Consider the following 21,309-nt stretch of genomic DNA (forward strand, 5'->3'; position numbering starts at 1 on the left):
TCAACATAATTTTTGGCTAAACTTGAAACGCAAGTGTAGTCCCACACCAACTGTCTACCATTCTTCCAGGGGTTCATCGTGATCCTATCTGAGCGACCGACAGGCTCATCAGAGTTGCGGGACATTAGGTAACTGGGCTCTCTTTCTGCTGGACAACCGGCTGTGGTAAGGCTTCTCCTAATAATGTCATTAACCTCGCCGTGTCTTGCATGCCATCCTCCTGTCCTTTAGCAGAGAAGGCCATGCCGTCCGTACATGTCGGCCAATGTCTCACCACAAATACAGCTGTATTCGGTTTGGATAAGAGCAGCGAGGTGGAGAGCCACGGCAATTCGGAGGGCCTGCGGTGTGAGACGGGTGCCGGTTGCTGACATTGGGGTTGCTAATAGGAAGTCACCTGCATGGGGAGCTGCTACAGCTCTAAGTCGGGCAGTGTCATGTGGTGTTGTCGCAGCTTCTAGCAAAGTTGCAGCTTCTTGGTCGGCGATGGGGCGATCCCAGCTGGATTGCTTATGGGCTTCAGAATGCGGTGGTTGGGGTGCTGGTCCTGCGAGAGAGACCCATTTGGTTGTGCAGTCTGTGAAGCTGGGATCATGTACCCCAGCCTGTTGAACTAGGTGCTCAGGTAGGTTTTCCTTCACCAAGTTGTCAATCGCCACTGAAGAGGACAGGAACGCTGGTACAGCAATTTGTGTTGCTGTGCGCACGCCAAGGCCCCCGAGTCTGACAGGAAGGGAGGCCTGTTTCCACTGAGAGTCGCTGAGAGAAAGGTTGAGGGCTTTTTCCTTTTTCTAGCACTGATTTCAGCAAGCTGTCGTACTCTTCTAATTTACTATTACTGAAAGATGGCGAACATGTAAGAAAGTAGGTCAACCTGGGGAGGGACAAGCATCTGGTGATGAGGTAAAGTGCATCATGAGCATCGATGTCTTCAATCCTCTCATTCATCCTCTTCAGGTCAGTGATCTTCTTACCAAGGACCCCGTCGATGGCATTCCTTCCAAGAGGAGGAGGAATATATATATATATATATATATATATATATATATATATATATATATATATATATATATATATATATATATTATATGTACAGAGAGAGAGAGAGAGAGAGAGAGAGAGAGAGAGAGAGAGAGAGAGAGAGAGAGAGAGAGAGAGAGAGAGAGAGAAAGAGAGAGAGAAAGAGAGAGAGAGAAAGAGAGATTAATTATAACAATTAATTAATTATAACGAAAGACGATATTCTCGTAAGGCGGGTTCCGTGATTGTCAAAAAGAGTCGTTGTATAAAAACAGTAGTAGACGGTAGACGGAAGATGTTAGACAGTAGACAGCAGACGGTAGACAGTAGACAGTAGACAGTAGCGTGTGTCCGGAATGTCAGCAGGGTAAGACTATTTTTGCGAGCCAGGGACAGAATTTATCCTCTTATCTACCCTTGTCAGCCAAGAGTAAACTCAGTGAATATCTATCCTACTGGGTCAAGGATAGACTCAGTGAATATCTATCCTTCTGGGTCAAGGATAGACTCAGTGAATATCTATCCTTGTGAGTCAAGGATAGACTCGGTGAATATCTACCCCTTCTGAGTCCAGGATAGACGCCAGCGAGGTGTATGAGCCAACTAGCCAGTCAGGGGTCGTACAAGAGTGTCGTCCCTCCGTCTATCCCTCGTCCAATACAGTCGTATTTTTGGTCATTACACTCGCCCTGGGGATCGATAGTCGCAGTGGGTCGGAAACAGATAATTCGACCATCAAGGGGGGGGGGGCAGGGTAGTTGGGTCGTTAGTCAGCCGGGGGAGGCTACGTCCCACAGGGGGAGTGAAGGAGAGGGGATAGTGGAGCGGGGGAGAGGAATGAAGGACGGGGAGCAGGAAGAGGAGAATGAGGAGGTAAAAGAGTATTAACGGGAAGAATGACAGAATGGAGGTTACCTGTGGGTGACTTGTAGACAGTGATGTTAGTCTGTCTGTTATCCCAGCCCTTCTGGGGACTGTGGTGTCTACGAGGAGGTGTGTGTGTGTATGTAGCATGGCCACACCTGTCCATACATGTCTACACATGTCTACACATGTCTACACATGTCTAAACATGTCTACACAGCCATCACAACCTGGCTGATCCGGTGACGCCAACAGAGGTGCGCCTCTGATGGGCACCGATCAGGTGAGGACAGTCAGGAAGAAGGTGAGGTGAGAGACTGAGGGGGGAGAGGTGAGAGACTGAGGGGGAGAGGTGAGAGACTGAGGGGGGAGGTGAGAGACTGAGGGGGGAGAGGTGAGAGACTGAGGAGGGAGGTCAGAGACTGAGGGGGGAGAGGTGAGAGACTGAGGGGGGAGAGGTGAGAGACTGAGGGGGGAGGTGAGAGACTGAGGGGGGAGAGGTGAGAGAATGAGGGCGGGAGAGGTGAGAGACTGAGGGGGGTGAGGTGAGAGACTGAGGGGGGTGAGGTGAGAGACTGAGGAGGGAGACGTGAGAGACTGAAGGGGGGAGAGGTGAGAGACTGAGAGGGGGAGAGGTGAGAGACTGAGGGGGGAGAGGTGAGAGACTGAGGGGGGGAGAGGTGAGAGACTGAGGGGGGAGAGGTGAGAGACTGAGGGGGAGAGCTGAGAGACTGCGGGGGAGAGGTGAGAGACTGAGGGGGGGGAGAGGTGAGAGACTGAGGGGGGGGGAGAGGTGAGAGACTGAGGGGGGGGAGAGGTGAGAGACTGAGGGGGGGGGAGAGGTGAGAGACTGAGGGTTGGGAGAGGTGAGAGACTGAGGGGGGGGAGAGGTGAGAGACTGAGGTGGTGGAGAGGTGAGAGACTGAGGGGGGGGGGAGAGGTGAGAGACTGAGGGGGGGAGAGGTGAAAGACTGAGGAAGGAGAGGTGAGAGACTGAGGGGGGAGAGGTGAGAGACTGAGGGGGGAGAGGTGAGAGACTGAGGGGGGAGAGGTGAGAGACTGAGGGGGGAGAGGTGAGAGACTGAGGGGGGAGAGGTGAGAGACTGAGGGGGGAGAGGTGAGAGACTGAGGGACCATCAGAACGTTCTGGGACCAGTAACTCGTTATTAAACAGTAACCCGTTATTAAACAGTAACCTGTTATTAAACAGTAACCTGTTATTAAACAGTAACCTGTTATTAAACAGTAACCTGTTATTAAACAGTAACCCGTTATTAAACAGTAACCTGTTATTAAACAGTAACCTGTTATTAAACAGTAACCTGTTATTAAACAGTAACCTGTTATTAAACAGTAACCTGTTATTAAACAGTAACCCGTTATTAAACAGTAACCCGTTATTAAACAGTAACATTGGCCTCGTTATCTTGAGGTTATCTTGAGATGATTCGGGACTTTTAGTGTCCCCGCGGCCCGGTCCTCGACTTGGCCTCCACCCCCAGGAAGCTGCCCGTGACAGCTGACCAACACGCAGGTACCTATTTTACTACTAGGTAACAGGGGCATAGGGTGCAAGAAACTCTGCCCATTGTTTCTCGCCGGCGCCTGGGGTCGAACCCGGGACCACAGGATCACAAGTCCAGCGTGCTGTCCGCTCGGCCGACCGGCTCGTTACTTATATAAAAGATGGAGCAATGTACCATTAACGCTCTGGACATCAAGACGAAGTGGAACTACACAATGAAATCACAAGAATGAAATGAAGTTATGGGAGGACAGGAAGGGTGTTCACCGGACTCCAAACTCGGGTCCCTGGACTCCCAACACTCACTCAGAGTACAGTTACTGACGCCTGTGCTTCAGAAGGACTATCGTCTTAACTAATCTTGAGAAGGGGTGGCCATGAATCAAGGAACAAGGTGGATTGGAACAAGATTAGGTGGAACACCTGTGTTGACACCTTCGGTATGAGTGATTAAACACCTGCAGACGGTCAGTTGGGCCACAAGATGCAGCTTGTATTCATATCCCACCCAATCACACTCATGTATACACCCAATCTCACTCATGTATACACCCAATCTCACTCATGTATACGCCCAATCTCACTCATGTTTACGCCCTTCTTTCCTGTATACAGCGTCTCACATGAGACTGTTTCACCCAATCTCACTCATGTATATGCCTAATCTCACTCATGTATACACCCAATCTCACTCATGTATACGCCCAATCTCACTCATGTATACGCCCTTCTTTCATGTATACAGCGTCTCACATGAGACTGTTTCGCCCTATCTCGCTCATGTATACGCCCAATCTCACTCATGTATACGCCCAATCTCACTCATGTATACGCCCAATCTCACTCATGTATACGCCCTTCTTTCATGTATACAGCGTCTCACATGAGACTGTTTCGCCGTATCTCACTCATGTATACACCCAATCTCACTCATGAATACACCCAATCTCACTCATGTATACGCACAATCTCACTCATGTATACGCACAATCTCACTCATGTATACGCCCAATCTCACTCATGTATACGCACAATCTCACTCATGTATACGCACAATCTCACTCATGTATACTGTAAGGTACGAGATTGAAAGCTATACCCTAAAGTAACGCTAACAACACCCGCTCTTACTGTCATATAAATACTGGAAGTGCAAGGGTCTATATAGTAATAGTCACCAGTTCTAACTGCATGGGACAAGAAGTATCAGTCTCCGTGGTACATATAATATCAGAATTATCAGTCTCCGTGGTGTAGTGGTAAGACACTCGCCTGGCGTTCCGCGAGCGCTATGTCATGGGTTCGTATCCTGGCCGGGGAGGATTTACTGGGCGCAATTCCTTAACCGTAGCCTCTGTTTAACGCAACAGTAAAATGTGTACTTGGATGAAAAAACGATTCTTCGCGGCAGGGGATCGTATTCCAGGGACCATAGGATTAAGGACTTGCCCGAAACGCTACGCGTACTAGTGGCTGTACAAGAATGTAACAACTCTTGTATATATCTCAAAAAAAAAAAAAAAAAAAAAAAAAACAGAGTTGGGGGGGGGGAGGGTTACTTGGATCCTCCACAGGATTGATACAGACAAAAAGGTGGGGGGGGGGGGGAAGGGTCCTTCTCCCTGTACAACCTGGGACTTAAGATCATTACTCTATTCCACTCCTCATAGGTCACTATAAAAGGGTCTGGGTTAACAAATGAATATGCAAAATAAATGTGGATAATCTTCCCATGTGACACACACCTGAGCACACACACCTGAGTTAACAACACACCACTCTCCCTACACACACACGGTTTCAAAAATCCTTATTTCCACAAATTCCTATCCTTAACTCATAAAGAAAAGGGGGAAGCACCGCTATAATCATCTATAATACTGCACTTATCGTATTTGTTGGAGACCATCCACAACACTGTTGTGGTTGTCACTGCCTCCCTCTCTCAAGTGACTGATAGGGGCTTGAACATGTCCCTGCCTGCCTGGTTCCAATAATGTCCCCTCCCTATACATGTCACACACATTTCCCAATACTTCATTTATTTATTTATTTATATACAAGAAGGTACATTGGGTTTGTGAGAATACATTGCATAGTACAGTAATTGCACTCTTGTAAAGCCACTAGTACGCGCAGCGTTTCGGGCAGAAACGTCTTATAGGTGTTACGTCATAGATAATTACGTCTTTGTGTGTCTTATAATGTTCCAGGCTGTTTTTCTACATTTAACACTGTTGTTTCTCTATATTTTCTTGCATTGAATCTGCTTTTTCTTAACCATTTTATCCCTTTAGTTTACATTGGGTTTTCTTTTTAGAAGATCACATTTTCCTGTCGAGATGATGCTCTGTGCATCTGAAAGGGGGTCAGAGTTCCAGACTGTTTTCTCATCATTTAACACTGCTATTTCTCCCTATACAAGGGTCTCTCTCTTACATAATACACTGCTATTTCTCCCTACACAAGGGTCTCTCTCTTACAATACGCCCAATCTCACTCATGTATATGCCCAATCTCACTCATGTATATGCCCAATCTCACTCATGTATATGCCCAATCTCACTCATGTATACGCCCAATCTCACTCATGTATATGCCCAATCTCACTCATGTATACGCCCAATCTCACTCATGTATATGCCCAATCTCACTCATGTATACGCCCAATCTCACTCATGTATACGCCCAATCTGAGACTAACAATTTTCGAACGCTAATTCCGAATCGGTGTTTTACTTGGTAGTTTCCAATTCTTCATCAAAGCCAAATGAAATCAAAAGCTGATTGATAACTGGTTGTACATTTGTAATTGGCGAGTTTACATCAATAATTAAGTTCATTAATTACACATTAGCCACAATAATAACACACCAGACAGACCTTGTCATTGTCAGAGCCGGAAACTTCATTCTCAACAACTTACATAAATCATTATAATATTGGATGAACTCAACAACTGTATTGGAATCTAAATAGATATATATATTTTTTTTAATAAAAGTGCGACATTTAGTTTAGCATTTGAAAGATAATATACATTGGAAAAACAAAGTGAAGTACCTCTATGGTACTAAGACATATCGGCACAATTTATATAACAAAATTAGGATGATAATAAGACAATTACAAGTGGAACTAATATATATTAACCATACAACGAAATTGAAATTTACACACTCTCAGCATTCTATATTAACAAATTCTGAGGCTATCCTGCCTCAACAATCTCCTTGAACACACAGATCACAACATAATATCGAACTTAATGCGACTCAAAGTGCCTATCAGTAAGTCATTTATTTTTGACAGCAGTTCCGTCATAATTCCTAAGTACCCTGCTGGTGGTTCCCGCTACTCTCTCTCTCTGCTCACTCTTTCATGCTATCCTCAAGACCTGCTATACCATATTATACATCACTTAAGCTCAAGTTATCTTTTCTAACACTTAAGCTGATATTTCTGGAAAAGTTGGAGTGACCACTGATATGTGAGTGCCTCAAAGAAAAAAGTTCATTAAGTTCACCGAATGGGTGATTCTTTGTAAATAAAAATATGTAATTTATTTGTGAATTATTTCTTCAAATATAAGTGTGTGGACAAGCCAGGTAGGCTACCACAACACATCTATGGTTTTAAATTCTATATATAACTCAGTTTCTTGGTGTACATACACTTAGAGTGTATGACATACACTTGGTGTACATACACTTGGTGAACATACACTGAGAGCTGACTTCAATCTCCAACTATGATCAGTATAAAGTGTACTTGTTGGTTGGTCAGTAGGCTACAGTCGTGGCCTCCATACCCCTGGCGCGGATATGACAAGTCTTCAAGCAAGGAACAACATTCATATTTCATAAACCAATATACAGGAATAGACTGTGTTAATACACAGCCCCTCCTCCTTTTTAGTTAGTACTTATAATGACGTTCTGTGAAGTGACTTATAGTGAAGTGACTTATAGTGAAGTGACTTATAGTGAAGTGACTTATAGTGAAGTGACTTATAGTGAAGTGACTTATAGTGAAGTGACTTATAGTGAAGTGAAATCATCATCTCAAGATAACGTTGAGTAACGTTTAGTTACACTAAATATACGACGTACTGGAGAACTAGAAATCGTTACTAGTGAATTTGAACAAACTGGAAAAAGGTTTTGTATTCATTGATGCAAAGACAATCTTAATAACCTAACTTAACCTTAATCTGAGGCCTAATATAGTACCTAGTATATGGTACCTAGTACCTATATATAATATAGGCCTAGTATATGCTATACTAGGCCTAGGAATATATAAATTTGTTTTTTAGCTTTATTTTTATCGGACTTTATTAAGTGAATAATACCAAATTCTTCTATCTAATTGTCTTTTACGTCAATATATGTAGTATGGAGCACATAGTTACACAAACTACCATCTGAACACTGAGGATGGATTGCACGAGAATCCTGCATGTATACAGGTTGGTCTCATACAAGATACATTCTTATATGCATGTCTCATTCACAAATATACATGCTTCAGTAGGCAGAGCCAACGACAACGATGCTAAAAAAGAATAACAGTAATGTTAATAATGAAGATAATAATTATTATCATAATATGTACTGCTCACCTGAAGTTGTTGTAAATCATTGTTGGTAAGATCACATATCTCTCAAGTACATGAAACAAAACATTGGAACATTATACTGCAGACAAGGTTCTGGGTGAATACATGCTTTCTTAATTACATTAGTCTATCCTCTTAATTCTGTAATAGTGTAATTACACTAGTTTACCCTCATGTCAGTAATAGTGTGATTGTCTTCGAAGTCTTGTCTTATATACCAAATAGTGTAATTTCATCGTTTTTCCTTAAATATTTTAAAAGTAACTAAAATAATTTTTTTGTAAAAGTAAGAAAATAAAAGTAACTAAGAAAACAAAAAACTTTGATTTAATTTTCCACTTAATATTTTATTTAATATGGGTTTACCTAGTTATTTTTAAAGCAGATTAACCTTTGCTTAAATAATCGCCTTTGAAAGCTTTCTAGTAATAAATATATATATAAACATTAATTTTTTGTTAGAAATATATGAAAGAGAGGAGTAGTATGTGAGCATGTACTAAAGAGGTGCTCGCCGTGTGATGGTTCTTCAATATACTCTACTGAGGCAAAGGTGAGTAGTTTATACGCGTTTAAAAAATGTAAGGATAAATTCGCAGCTATTTCTCTGACAAAGGTCTGGTGGCTGGTCGGCTGAGGCAAACACCTCCACAATTTACAAACCAGAATATATTTACATACGTGTTGCCAACATAACTGACAAAAATAGTAATATAACTATTATTATAATTCGTAGGTTTGTAATTATTAATATCTCAATTATTATAATTATTCTCGTGCAGACCATATTAAAGATTACTGGAATAGGAGTGAATTATTTTAATAATAAATATATGTCTTTAAGTTGATGAAGGAGCAAGGAATATATTTGCTTTTTACATCTATCAGTTCATTATTTGTTCCTCTGTCAGAAGGTCTCAGTTCCGTGCACTGGTGTGGCCGGCCACAGGACCTTCACACTCTCCGGTACATCCACACACCCACAGCGGTCGGCACTCACAGTCCACGGACCCGGGTTCGATTCCTGGCCGAGACATAAAGAATTACGCATAGGTTCTTTCACCTAATGCCTCTGTTAGCTACCAGTTAGTTGGTAACTGGAAGTTAGTTAGCTGCAGCTCGGGGGATGATGTGTGTACACACCTAGTTGTGCTTCCGAGGGTTGAACTTCGGCTCTTTGGTCCCACCTCTTAGCATTAATCAATTAGTGTGCAGGTTCCTGAGCCTACTGGGCTCTATCATATCTACATCTCAAACTGTGTATGGAGTCAGCCTCCACCACATCACTGCCTATTGCATTCCACCTGTTAACCACTCTGACACTAAATAAACTTATTTTCAATATCTGTATGGTTCATCTGGGCACTCAGTTCCTCCTGTGTCCCCCTTGTGCGTGTGCCCCCTGGATAAACTAACTGGCTGTATCTACCCTATCAATTCCTCTGAGAATCTTGTATGTAGTGATCATGTCTCCCCCTAACTTCTGTGTTCCAGCGATGTGAGGTTTAGTTCCTGTAGTCTCTCCTCGTAGCTCAAACCCCTCAGCTCGGGGTACTAGTCTGCTGGGAAACCTTCTCCAATTTAGTCTTGTGCTTGACGAAATACGGACTCCATGCTGAAGGAATCCGTATTTCAGGACTGGTCTGACATATGTAGTATACAAGGTTTTGAATGATTCCTTACACAAGTTTCTAAAGGAAGTTCTTATGTTGGCCAGTCTAGCATATGCCGCTGATGATATCCTTTTGATGTGGGCCTCTGGGGACAGGTTCGGTGTGATATTAACCCCAAAATTTTTCTATTTGACTCTTGCAGGATTTCACCTCCCAGATGGTACCTTGTGTTCAGCCTCCTGCTCCCTTCGCCTAATTTCATTACCTTACACTTTACTTTCCTGAGTTAAACTTTAGTAGCCATTTTCTAGACTATTCCTCCAGCCTGTCCAGATCATCCTGTAGTCTCTGTCTATCTTCATCTATCTTAATTCTTCTCATGATTTTTGCATCATCAGCAAACATTGAGAGGAATGAGTCTATACCCTCTGGAAGATCGTTTACATATATTAGAAACAGGATGGGCCCAAGTACTGAGCCCTGTGGGACTCCGCTGGTGACATCTCGCCAGTCTGATGCCTCCCCCCCCCTCACCGTTACTCGCTGTTTCCTGTTGCTCAGATACTCCCTTATCCATTGAAGCACCTTACCTCTTACTCCTGCCTGTTGCTCCAACTTTTTTAACAGCCTTTTATGGGGTACTGAGTCAAAGGCTTTCTGACAGTCCAAGAAAATGTAGTCTGCGCACCCATCTCTTTCTTGCCTAATTTATTTTTTTGCTCGGTCATTGAATTCTATTAAGCCTGTGAGACACGATTTACCATCTCTGAACCCATGTTGGTGGTGTGTTACAAAGTTATTTCCCTCCAGATGCTCCACGAGCCTTTTCCTCACGATCTTCTCCATCACCTTGCATGGTATACAAGTTAGGGAAACTGGCCTGTAGTTCAGTGCCTCTTGCCTGTTACTCTTTTTGTATATTGGAACTACATTAACTGTCTTCCAACTTTCCGGTAGGTCTCCTGTTTCCAGTGACCTGTTATACACCATAGAGAGTGGCACACTTAGTGCTTCTGCACCTTCGTTTAGTATCCACGGTGAGATTCTTTCAGACCCAACAACCTTTGTCACATTCAGCTCCAACAGACACCTTTTGACCTCATCACTGGTGAGGTCAAATTCCTCCAAGGTTGCTTGGTTTGCCTCCTCCTCATTTAGTGCAGAAGCTTTTCCTTGTTCTATTGTGAAGACCTCCTGGAATCTCTTGTTGAGTTCTTCACACACCTCCTTGTCATTTTCTGTGTATCTGTTCTCCCCCTTTTCTCAGTTCTTCACTGCGGTGTTCCTCCTGATGTGGCTGTAGAGCAGCTTTGGTTGGGTCTTGGCTTTACTCGCGATGTATGTGTGTGTATGTGTTCTCAACTTATTGTACTCACCTAGTTGTGTTTGCGGGGGTTGAGCTCTGGCTCTTTGGTCTCGCCTCTCAACCTTCAATCTACTGGTGTACAGATTCCTGAGCCTACTGGGCTCTATCATATCTACATTTGAAACTGTGTATGGAGTCAGTCTCCACCACATCACTGCCTAATGCATTCCACCTGTTAACTACTCTGACACTGAAAAAGGTCTTTCTAATGTCTCTGTGGCTCATTTGGGTACTCAGTCTACACCTGTGTCCCCTTGTTCGCGTACCACCCGTGTTAAATAATCCATCCTTGTCTACCCTGTCAATTCCCCTGAGAATTTTGTATGTGGTGATCATGTCAACCCATCATATTGTCTATGTCCGATCATATCGGACATAGACAAGAACACAACCTATAGCACTGTATCATCCTTTGCAGATAACACTAGGATCTTCATGAGAGTTGGCAACATAGAGGACACGGCGAACCTCCAGTCAGATGTAGATCAGGTCTTTCTATGGGCTACAGAAAATAATATGGTATTTAACGAAGATAAGTTCCAGCTCATGCGCTATGGAAAAAATGAAAATATAAAAATGGAAACCACGTACAAAACTCAGGCAAATCATAACATAGAACGAAAAGGCAATGTAAAGGATCTGGGTGTACTCATGTCGGAAGACCTTACCTTTAAAGAACACAATAAAGTAGCCGTCACAACTGCAAGAAAAATGACGGGTTGGATAACAAGAACTTTTCACACTAGAGATGCTATACCGATGATGATACTTTTCAAAACGCTTGTGCTCTCTAGAGTGGAGTACTGCTGCACAATGACAGTACCTTTCAAAGCTGGAGAAATTGCCGACCTGGAGAGCGTGCAGAGATCCTTTACTGCTAGAATCCACTCAGTAAAACATCTAAATTACTGGGACCGACTAAAGAGCCTAAATCTGTATTCTCTTGAACGCAGGCGGGAGAGATACATAATAATCTATACGTGGAAAATAATTGAGGGGCTGGTCCCAAACCTGCACACAGAAATAACATCTCATGAGACCAGAAGACATGGCAGGATGTGCAGAATACCCCCGTTGAAAAGCAGAGGTGCAACAGGTACTCTGAGAGAGAACTCTATCAGAGGCCCGAGACTGTTCAACACGCTTCCACTACACATAAGGGGCATAACTGGCAGACCCCTCACAGTGTTCAAGAGAGAACTGGATAAGCACCTCCAAAGGATACCTGATCAACCAGGCTGTGACTTATACGTCAGGCTGCGAGCAGCCGCGTCCAACAGCCTGGCTGATCAGTCCAGCAACCAGGAGGCCTGGTCGACGACCGGGCCGCGGGAACGCTAAGCCCCGGAAGCACCTCAAGGTAACCTCAAGGTAAGGTAACCCGAACTTTTCTGTCTTCCAGCAACGTGAGGTGCAGTTCTCGCAGCCTTTCCTCGTAACTCATGCCTCTTAGTTCTGGGACTAGTCTAGTGGCATACCTCTGAACTTTTTCCAACTTCATTTTGTGCTTGACAAGGTACGGGCTCCATGCTGGGGCCGCATACTACAGGATTGGTCTTACATATGTGGTGTACAAGATTCTGAAAGATTCTTTACACAGGTTTCTGAAGGCAGTTCTGAAGGCAGTTCCAGCCTCACATACGCCGCTGATGTTATTTTTTGATGTGGGCTTCAGGAGACAGGTTTGGCGTGATATCAACTCCTAGATCTTTCTCTCTGTCCGTTTCATTAAGTACTTCATCTCCCATTCTGTATCCTGTGTCTGGCCTCCTGTTTCCACTGCCTAGTTTCATTACCTTACATTTACTCTGGTTAAACTTTAGTAGCCGTTTGTTGGACCATTCATTCAGTCTGTCCAGGTCATCTTGTAGCCTCATACTATCTTCCTCTGTCTTAATCCTCCTCATAATTTTTGCATCATCAGCAAACATGAGAAGAACGAGTCTATACCCTCTGGGAGATCACTTACATATATCAGAAACAGTATAGTCTCGAACACCGAGCCCTGCGGGACTCCACTGGTGACGCCTCGCCACTCTGAAACCTCACCCCTCACAGTGACTCGGTGTTTTCTGTTGCTTAGGTACTCCCTAAGTACTTAGGTTACTTATGTGTGCGTGTGTGTGTGTGTGTGTGTGTGTGTGTGTGTGTGTGTGTGTGTGTGTACTCACCTAGTTGTACTCACCTAGTTGTGTTTGCGGGGGTTGAGCTCTGGCTCTTTGGTCCCGCCTCTCAACCGTCAATCAACAGGTGTACAGATTCCTGAGCCTATCGGGCTCTGTCATATCTACACTTGAAACTGTGTATGGAGTCAGCCTCCACCACATCACTTCCTAATGCATTCCATTTGTCAACCACTCTGACACTAAAAAAGTTCTTTCTAATATCTCTGTGGCTCATTTGGGCACTCAGTTTCCACCTGTGTCCCCTAGTACGTGTGCCCCTTGTGTTAGACTGTCTTTATCTACCCTATCAATCCCCTTCAGAATCTTGAATGTGGTGATCATGTCCCCCCTAACTCTTCTGTCTTCCAGCGAAGTGAGGTTTAATTCCCGTAGTCTCTTCTCGTAGCTCATACCTCTCAGCTCGGGTACTAGTCTGGTGGCAAACCTTTGAACCTTTTCCAGTTTAGTCTTATCCTTGACTAGATATGGACTCCATGCTGGGGCTGCATACTCCAGGATTGGCCTGACATATGTGGTATACAAAGTTCTGAATGATTCTTTACACAAGTTTCTGAATGCCGTTCGTATGTTGGCCAGCCTGGCATATGCCGCTGATGTTATCCGCTTGATATGTGCTGCAGGAGACAGGTCTGGCGTGATATCAACCCCCAAGTCTTTTTCCTTCTCTGACTCCTGAAGAATTTCCTCTCCCAGATGATACCTTGTATCTGGCCTCCTGCTCCCTACACCTATCTTCATTACATTACATTTGGTTGGGTTAAACTCTAACAACCATTTGTTCGACCATTCCTTCAGCTTGTCTAGGTCTTCTTGAAGCCTCAAACAGTCCAATTCTGTTTTAATCCTTCTCATAATTTTAGCATCGTCCGCAAACATTGAGAGAAATGAATCGATACCCTCCGGGAGATCATTTACATATATCAGAAACAAGATAGGACCGAGTACAGAGCCCTGTGGGACTCCACTGGTGACTTCACGCCAATCGGAGGTCTCACCCCTCACCGTAACTCTCTGCTTCCTATTGCTTAGATACTCCCTTATCCACTGGAGCACCTTACCAGCTACACCTGCCTGTCTCTCCAGCTTATGTACCAGCCTCTTATGCGGTACTGTGTCAAAGGCTTTCCGACAATCCAAGAAAATGCAGTCCGCCCAGCCCTCTCTTTCTTGCTTAATCTGTGTCACCTGATCGTAGAATTCTATCAAGCCTGTAAGGCAAGATTTACCCTCCCTGAATCCATGTTGGCGATTTGTCACGAAGTCCCTTCTCTCCAGATGTGTTACCAGGTTTTTTCTCACGATCTTCTCCATCACCTTGTATGGTATACAAGTCAAGGACACTGGCCTGTAGTTCAGTGCCTCTTGTCTGTCGCCCTTTTTGTATATTGGGACCACATTCGCCGTCTTCCATATTTCTGGTAGGTCTCCCGTCTCTAGTGACTTACTATACACTATGGAGAGTGGCAGGCAAAGTGCCTCTGCACACTCTTTCAGTACCCATGGTGAGATCCCATCTGGACCAACAGCCTTTCTAACATCCAGATCCAGCAGGTGTCTCTTGACCTCCTCTCTCGTAATTTCGAACTCCTCCAAGGCCGCCTGGTTTACCTCCCTTTCTCCTAACAGTGACCTCACCCTGTTCTATTGTGAAGACCTCCTGGAACCTCTTGTTGAGTTCCTCACACACCTCTCTGTCATTCTCTGTATACCTGTCCTCGCCTGTTCTAAGTTTCAATACCTGTTCTTTCACTGTTGTTTTCCTTCTGATGTGACTGTGGAGTAGCTTTGGTTCGGTCTTGGCTTTGTTTGCTATATCATTTTCAAAATTTTTCTCTGCTTCTCTTCTCACCCTGACGTACTCATTCCTGGTTCTCTGGTATCTCTCTCTGCTTTCTGGTGTTCTGTTATTCCGGAAGTTCCTCCACGCATTTTTGTTCAGTTTCTTCGCTTCCATACATGCCCTATTATACCATGGATTCTTCTGTTGCTTCTCGGATTTTTCCCTTTGGGCCGGGATGAACCTGTTTACTGCCTCCTGACACTTTTGGGTAACATAGTCCATCATACCCTGTACAGACTTGTCTCCGAGGTCTGTGTCCCAAGGTATTTCACTTAGGAAACTTCTCATCTGTTCATAATTCCCCTTTCGGTATGCCAGCCTTTTGATTCCTAGTTCTTTTTGGGGGGAGATAAGTCCTAGCTCTACCAGGTACTCAAAATTCAATACACTGTGGTCACTCATTCCCAAGGGCGCTTCCATCTTAACTTCCCTTATATCCCATTCATTTAGGGTAAATATCAAATCAAGCATTGCTGGTTCATCTTCTCCTCTCATTCTTGTTGGTTCTTTGGTGTGCTGGCTTAGAAAGTTTCTTGTTGCCACGTCCAGCAGCTTAGCTCTCCATGTTTCTGGTCCTCCATGCGGGTCTCTGTTCTTCCAATCTATCTTCCCATGGTTGAAGTCTCCCATAATTAGTAGTCCAGATCCATTCCTGCTAGCAACAGAAGCTGCTCTTTCTATTATGTTAATGGTGGCCATGTTGTTTCTATCATATTCCTGTCTAGGTCTTCTGTCATTTGGTGGTGGATTATATATGACTACGACTATAATTTTTTTCCCTCCATTTGTTACAGTACCTGCTATGTAGTCACTGAAACCTTCACAGCCCTGAATATCCATCTCCTCAAAATCCCAGCCTTGTCTTACCAGCAGAGCTACACCACCCCCACCTCTTCCTTCCCTCTCTTTCCTCATAACATAATAGTCCTGTGGGAACACTGCATTTGTTATCGTTTTCGTGATCTTTGTTTCTGTGAGGGCTATTATGTCTGGGTTTTCCTCTAGTACCAGTTCTCCAAGCTCATTTGCTTTATTTGTAATTCCATCTATGTTTGTGTACATCGCTTTGAGGCTCACTTTCTTCTGTCCCTTCTCAAATCGCCTCCTTGGTGAGTGTTCTGCTGGTGGGGGAGGCTGTTCCATGGGTGTGAGGACCTGTGAGGTGGATAACAGGGTCTCAGAGGATACTGGGATGAGGTGCGGGGAATCCAGGGAAGGGGGATGTGTGTGTGTGTGTGTGCGCGCGCATCTAGTTGCATTCACCTAGTTGAACTTGCGTTTTGAGCTTTGCTCTTTCGGCCCGCCTCTCAACTATCAATCAACTGTTACTAACTACAATTTTTTTGGTATCCCCCCCTCCCACAAACACACAGGAAGCAGCTCCGTAGCAGCTGTGTAACTCCCAGGTACTGTTTACTGCTAGGTAACAGGGGCATTAAGGGTGACGAAACCTTGCCCATTTGTATCTGCCTGGTCCGGGAATCGAACCCGGGCCACAGAATTACAGAGAGTCCTGGGCGCTGTCCACTCAGGTACCAGTGTGTGTGTGTGTGTGTACTCACCTATTTGCGCTTGCGGGGGTTGAGCTTTGGCTCTTTGGTCACGTCTCTCAACTGTCAATCAACAGGTGTACAGGTTCCTGAGCCTACTGGGCTCTATCATATCTACATTTGAAACTGTGTATGGAGTCAGCCTCCACCACATCACTGCCTAATGTATTCCATCCGTTAACTACTCTGACACTGAAAAAGTTCCTTCTAACGTCTCTGTGGCTCATGTGGGTACTCAGTTTCCACCTGTGTCCCCTTGTTCGCGTCCCACAAGTGTTGAATAGTTCATCCTTGTTTACTCGGTCGATTCCTCTGAGGATTTTGTAGGTTGTGATCATGTCTCCCCTTACTCTTCTGTCTTCCAGTGTCGTAAGGTGCATTTCCCGCAGCCTTTCCTCGTAACTCATGCCTCTTAGTTCTGGGACTAGTCTAGTGGCATACCTTTGGACTTTTTCCAGCTTCGTCTTGTGCTTGACAAGGTACGGGTTCCATGCTGGGGCCGCATACTCCAGGATTGGTCTTATATATGTGGTGTACAAGATTCTGAATGATTCCTTACACAGGTTCCTGAACGCTGTTCTAATGTTAGCCAGCCTCGCATATGCCGCAGACGTTATTACACACACACACACACCTGTGTGTGTGTGTGTGTGTAATTACCTAAATGTAATTACCTAAGTGTAGTTACAGGATGAGAGCTAGGCTCGTGGAGTCCCGTCTTCCCAGTACTCTTTGTCGCATAACACTCTGAACCTACTGACGGTTTTGGCCTCCACCACCTTCTCACTTAACTTGTTCCAACCGTCTACCACTCTGCTAAAGAAAACTTTCTAATATTTTTTCGGCCCCTTTGTTTCCTTAGCTTGAAGCTGTGTCGCCTTGTTCGTAAAGTCGCTGGTTTCAGGAATTCCTCTTTGTCAATTTGGTCGATTCCTGTTAGTATTTTGTAAGTGGTGATCATATCTCCTCTTTTTCTTCTGTCTTCTAGTTCGGGCATGTTTAACGCCTCTAGTCTCTCCTCGTAACTCTTGTGCTTTCAGTTCCAGAAGCCATTTTGTGGCATGCCGTTGCACCTTTTCCAGTTGATGTGCTTCTTGAGATATGAGCTAAAAAAAATCAGTAGGAGCCTTGAGGGGGATACGAACCTATGCGCTGGGTACTCCCAGGCACGCTCTAGACCAGTACACCACGACGGGGCAGCCCATCCTCAGAATAAACAGTCTGCTTTAATACTAAATGTAATAAGTACAATCCTGACTCTCGGCATAGTACATAAATACACTAATTCGCCAGCATCGCACCAAAATATTGAGAATATTTGAGTTTACCTGAAAAGCTGTGTAGAAAACCACGACCTAACCTAACCTTGAGAGTGTAGGAGGACAAGCATGTAAATAGCATTTATTGCTTCTTAATTACAATTAGTACTTAATCTATAGTTATATTGATATTACAATTTTATAAAACTAATAAAACAAAACTAATCTTTCAATAAATTATAAAATAACTCAGGATAATTTTAAAATTTTGTATAAAATCTCTACTGTTTAATAAAACTGAAAAAGAAGTTTTTTATATTTAAAACTTGCATAACATTTAACACAAAAATTTAAACCTAAAAATTTTAAGTATATTATCAGAATACGAGGAGAATATAACAACACAATTAAGTGTATATATGTACTAGACAAACAGTCCAGAACGTACATATTACATTTAGTACTAAAGCATACTGTCTATTCGGAGGATGGGTTGGACGAGGTCAATGTCGCGGTGCAGTGACCCCGAAAGGCGGAGTCCAAGAGCTAATAGCTCGACTCTGCAGACACAAATAAACACATCCACAGGATAATTAGGTGACCCTACTGTGGCCCAGCCTGACATAGTCCCAAATAGTCTGAAGTATTACTCCCGCTCCCACAGCCAATGGTCACGCGTTTTCTAAATAAATAAATCTCTTTGTTGGGCGTCCCTCACGCCATTTTCTGCCGGGACAATTACAGCACAAACTACGCCATTACTGTGGCCAGAGGACTTGATTAGTGTCACGTGATCGTTATGGAGGTCCTGGTGGCGTGCTGCTCAACTACGCTGGTTGACCTCACGACCTGATTGGCTGTAATTTCTGACCTGTCCAATCATGCTTCGTTTTTTTAACACCACAAGGTCACACATGTGACTTTATACACCTGTGTGTGATGTCACATGTTGCAACACTTGTGTGTGTTCTTGTGTATGCAAACATCGCGGTGCCAAACATCGCGGTGTCAAACATCGCGGTGTCAAACATCGCGGTGTCAAACATCGCGGTGTCAAACATCGCGGTGTCAAACATCGCGGTGTCAAACATCATGGTGTCAAACATCGCGGTGTCAAACATCGCGGTGCCAAACATCGCGGTGCCAAACATCATGGTGTCAAACATCGCGGTGTCAAACATCGCGGTGCCAAACATCACGGTGTCAAACATCGCGGTGTCAAACATCGCGGTGCTAAACATCGCAGTGCCAAACATCGCGGTGCCAAACATCACGGTGCTAAACATCACGGTGCCAAACATCACGGTGCCAAACATCACGGTGCCAAACATCACGGTGCCAAACATCACGGTGCTAAACATCACGGTGCCAAACATCACGGTGCTAAACATCACGGTGCCAAACATGACGGTGCTAAACATTAAGGTGCAAAACATCACGGTGCTAAACATCATGGTGTCATACATCACGGTGTCAAACATCACGGTGCCAAACATCACGGTGTCAAACATCACGGTGCTAAACATCACGGTGTCATACATCACGATGCCAAACACCGCGGTGCTAAACATCACGGTGCCAAACATCACGGTGCCAAACATCACGGTGCCAAACATCACGGTGCTAAACATCACGGTGTCAAACATCGCGGTGCTAAACATCGCGGTGCCAAACATTACGGTGCCAAACATCACGGTGCTAAACATCACGGTGCAAAACATCACGGTGCTAAACATCATGGTGTCATACATCACGGTGTCAAACATCACGGTGCCAAACATCACGGTGCCAAACATCACGGTGCTAAACATCACGGTGTCATACATCACGATGCCAAACATCGCGGTGCTAAACATCACGGTGCCAAACATCACGGTGCCAAACATCACGGTGCCAAACATCACGGTGCAAAACATCACGGTGCTAAACATCACGGTGTCAAACATCGTGGTGCCAAACATCGCGGTGCTAAACATCACGGTGCCAAACATTACGGTGCCAAACATCACGGTGCCAAACATCACGGTGCTAAACATCACGGTGCCAAACATGACGGTGCTAAACATCACGGTGCAAAACATCACGGTGCAAAACATCACGGTGCTAAACATCATGGTGTCATACATCACGGTGTCAAACATCACGGTGCCAAACATCACGGTGTCAAACATCACGGTGCTAAACATCACGGTGCCAAACATCGCGGTGCCAAACATCGCGGTGCCAAACATCATGGTGCCAAACATCGCGGTGCCAAACATCGCGGTGCTAAACATCACGGTGCCAAACATCACGGTGCCAAACATCACGGTGCTAAACATCACATTGCCAAACATCACGGTGCTAAACATCACGGTGCAAAACATCACGGTGCTAAACATCACGGTGTCAAACATCGCGGTGTCAAACATCACAGTGTCAAACATCACGGTGTCAAACATCGCGGTGTCAAACATCACGGTGTCAAACATCGCGGCGCCAAACATCACGGTGTCAAACATCGCGGTGTCAAACATCGCGGTGTCAAACATCGCGGTGCCAAACATCGCGGTACCAAACATCGCGGTGTCAAACATCGCGGTACCAAACATCGCGGTGCCAAACATCATGGTGCCAAACATCGCGGTGCCAAACATCGCGGTGCCAAACATCGCGGTGCCAAACATTGAGGTGCCAAACATCGCGGTGTCAAACATCGCGGTGCCAAACATCGCGGTGTCAAACATCGCGGTGCCAAACATCATGGTGCCAAACATCGCGGTGCCAAACATCGCGGTGCCAAACATCGCGGTGCTAAACATCACGGTGCCAAACATCGCGGTGCTAAACATCACGGTGCCAAACATCGTGGTGCCAAACATCGCGGTGCCAAACATCGCGGTGCTAAACATCACGGTGCCAAACATTGCGGTGCCAAACATCAAGGTGCCAAACATCACGGTGCCAAACATCACGGTGCCAAACATCACGGTGCTAAACATCACGGTGCCAAACATCACGGTGCTAAACATCACGGTGCCAAACATGACGGTGCTAAACATCACGGTGCAAAACATCACGGTGCTAAACATCATGGTGTCATACATCACGGTGTCAAACATCACGGTGCCAAACATCACGGTGTCAAACATCGCGGTGCAAAACATCACGGTGCTAAACATCACGGTGTCATACATCACGGTGCCAAACATCACGGTGCTAAACATCACGGTGCAAACATCACGGTGCCAAACATCACGGTGCTAAACATCACGGTGCTAAACATCACGGTGCTAAACACGGTGTCAAACATCGCGGTGCCAAACATCGCGGTGCTAAACATCACAGTGCCAAACATCACGGTGCCAAACATCACGGTGCCAAACATCACGGTGCTAAACATCACGGTGTCAAACATCACGGTGTCAAACATCGTGGTGCCAAACATCACGGTGTCAAACATCGCGGTGCCAAACATCGCGGTGT

The 21,309-nt window shown here is 44.9% G+C and overlaps 1 protein-coding gene across 1 annotated transcript; it reads left to right on the forward strand.

Moving 5' to 3' along the window:
- Positions 1–18,936: 18,936 nt before the first annotated feature.
- LOC123747566 (uncharacterized PPE family protein PPE24-like) lies at positions 18,937–21,090 on the forward strand. The gene has a single exon (XM_045729788.2). The coding sequence runs from the start codon at positions 18,937–18,939 to the stop codon at positions 21,088–21,090; it is 2,154 nt and encodes a 717-aa protein (XP_045585744.2).
- The last annotated feature ends 219 nt before the right edge of the window (positions 21,091–21,309 follow it).

The sequence above is a fragment of the Procambarus clarkii genome, chromosome 45 (assembly GCF_040958095.1).
Source record: "Procambarus clarkii isolate CNS0578487 chromosome 45, FALCON_Pclarkii_2.0, whole genome shotgun sequence".
Classification (NCBI taxonomy): Eukaryota; Metazoa; Arthropoda; class Malacostraca; order Decapoda; family Cambaridae; genus Procambarus; species Procambarus clarkii.

Bases quoted from the DNA above. Each gene is read 5' to 3' on its own strand.
- LOC123747566 (XM_045729788.2), top strand. From the start codon at position 18,937: ATGGTGTCAAACATCGCGGTGTCAAACATCGCGGTGCCAAACATCGCG.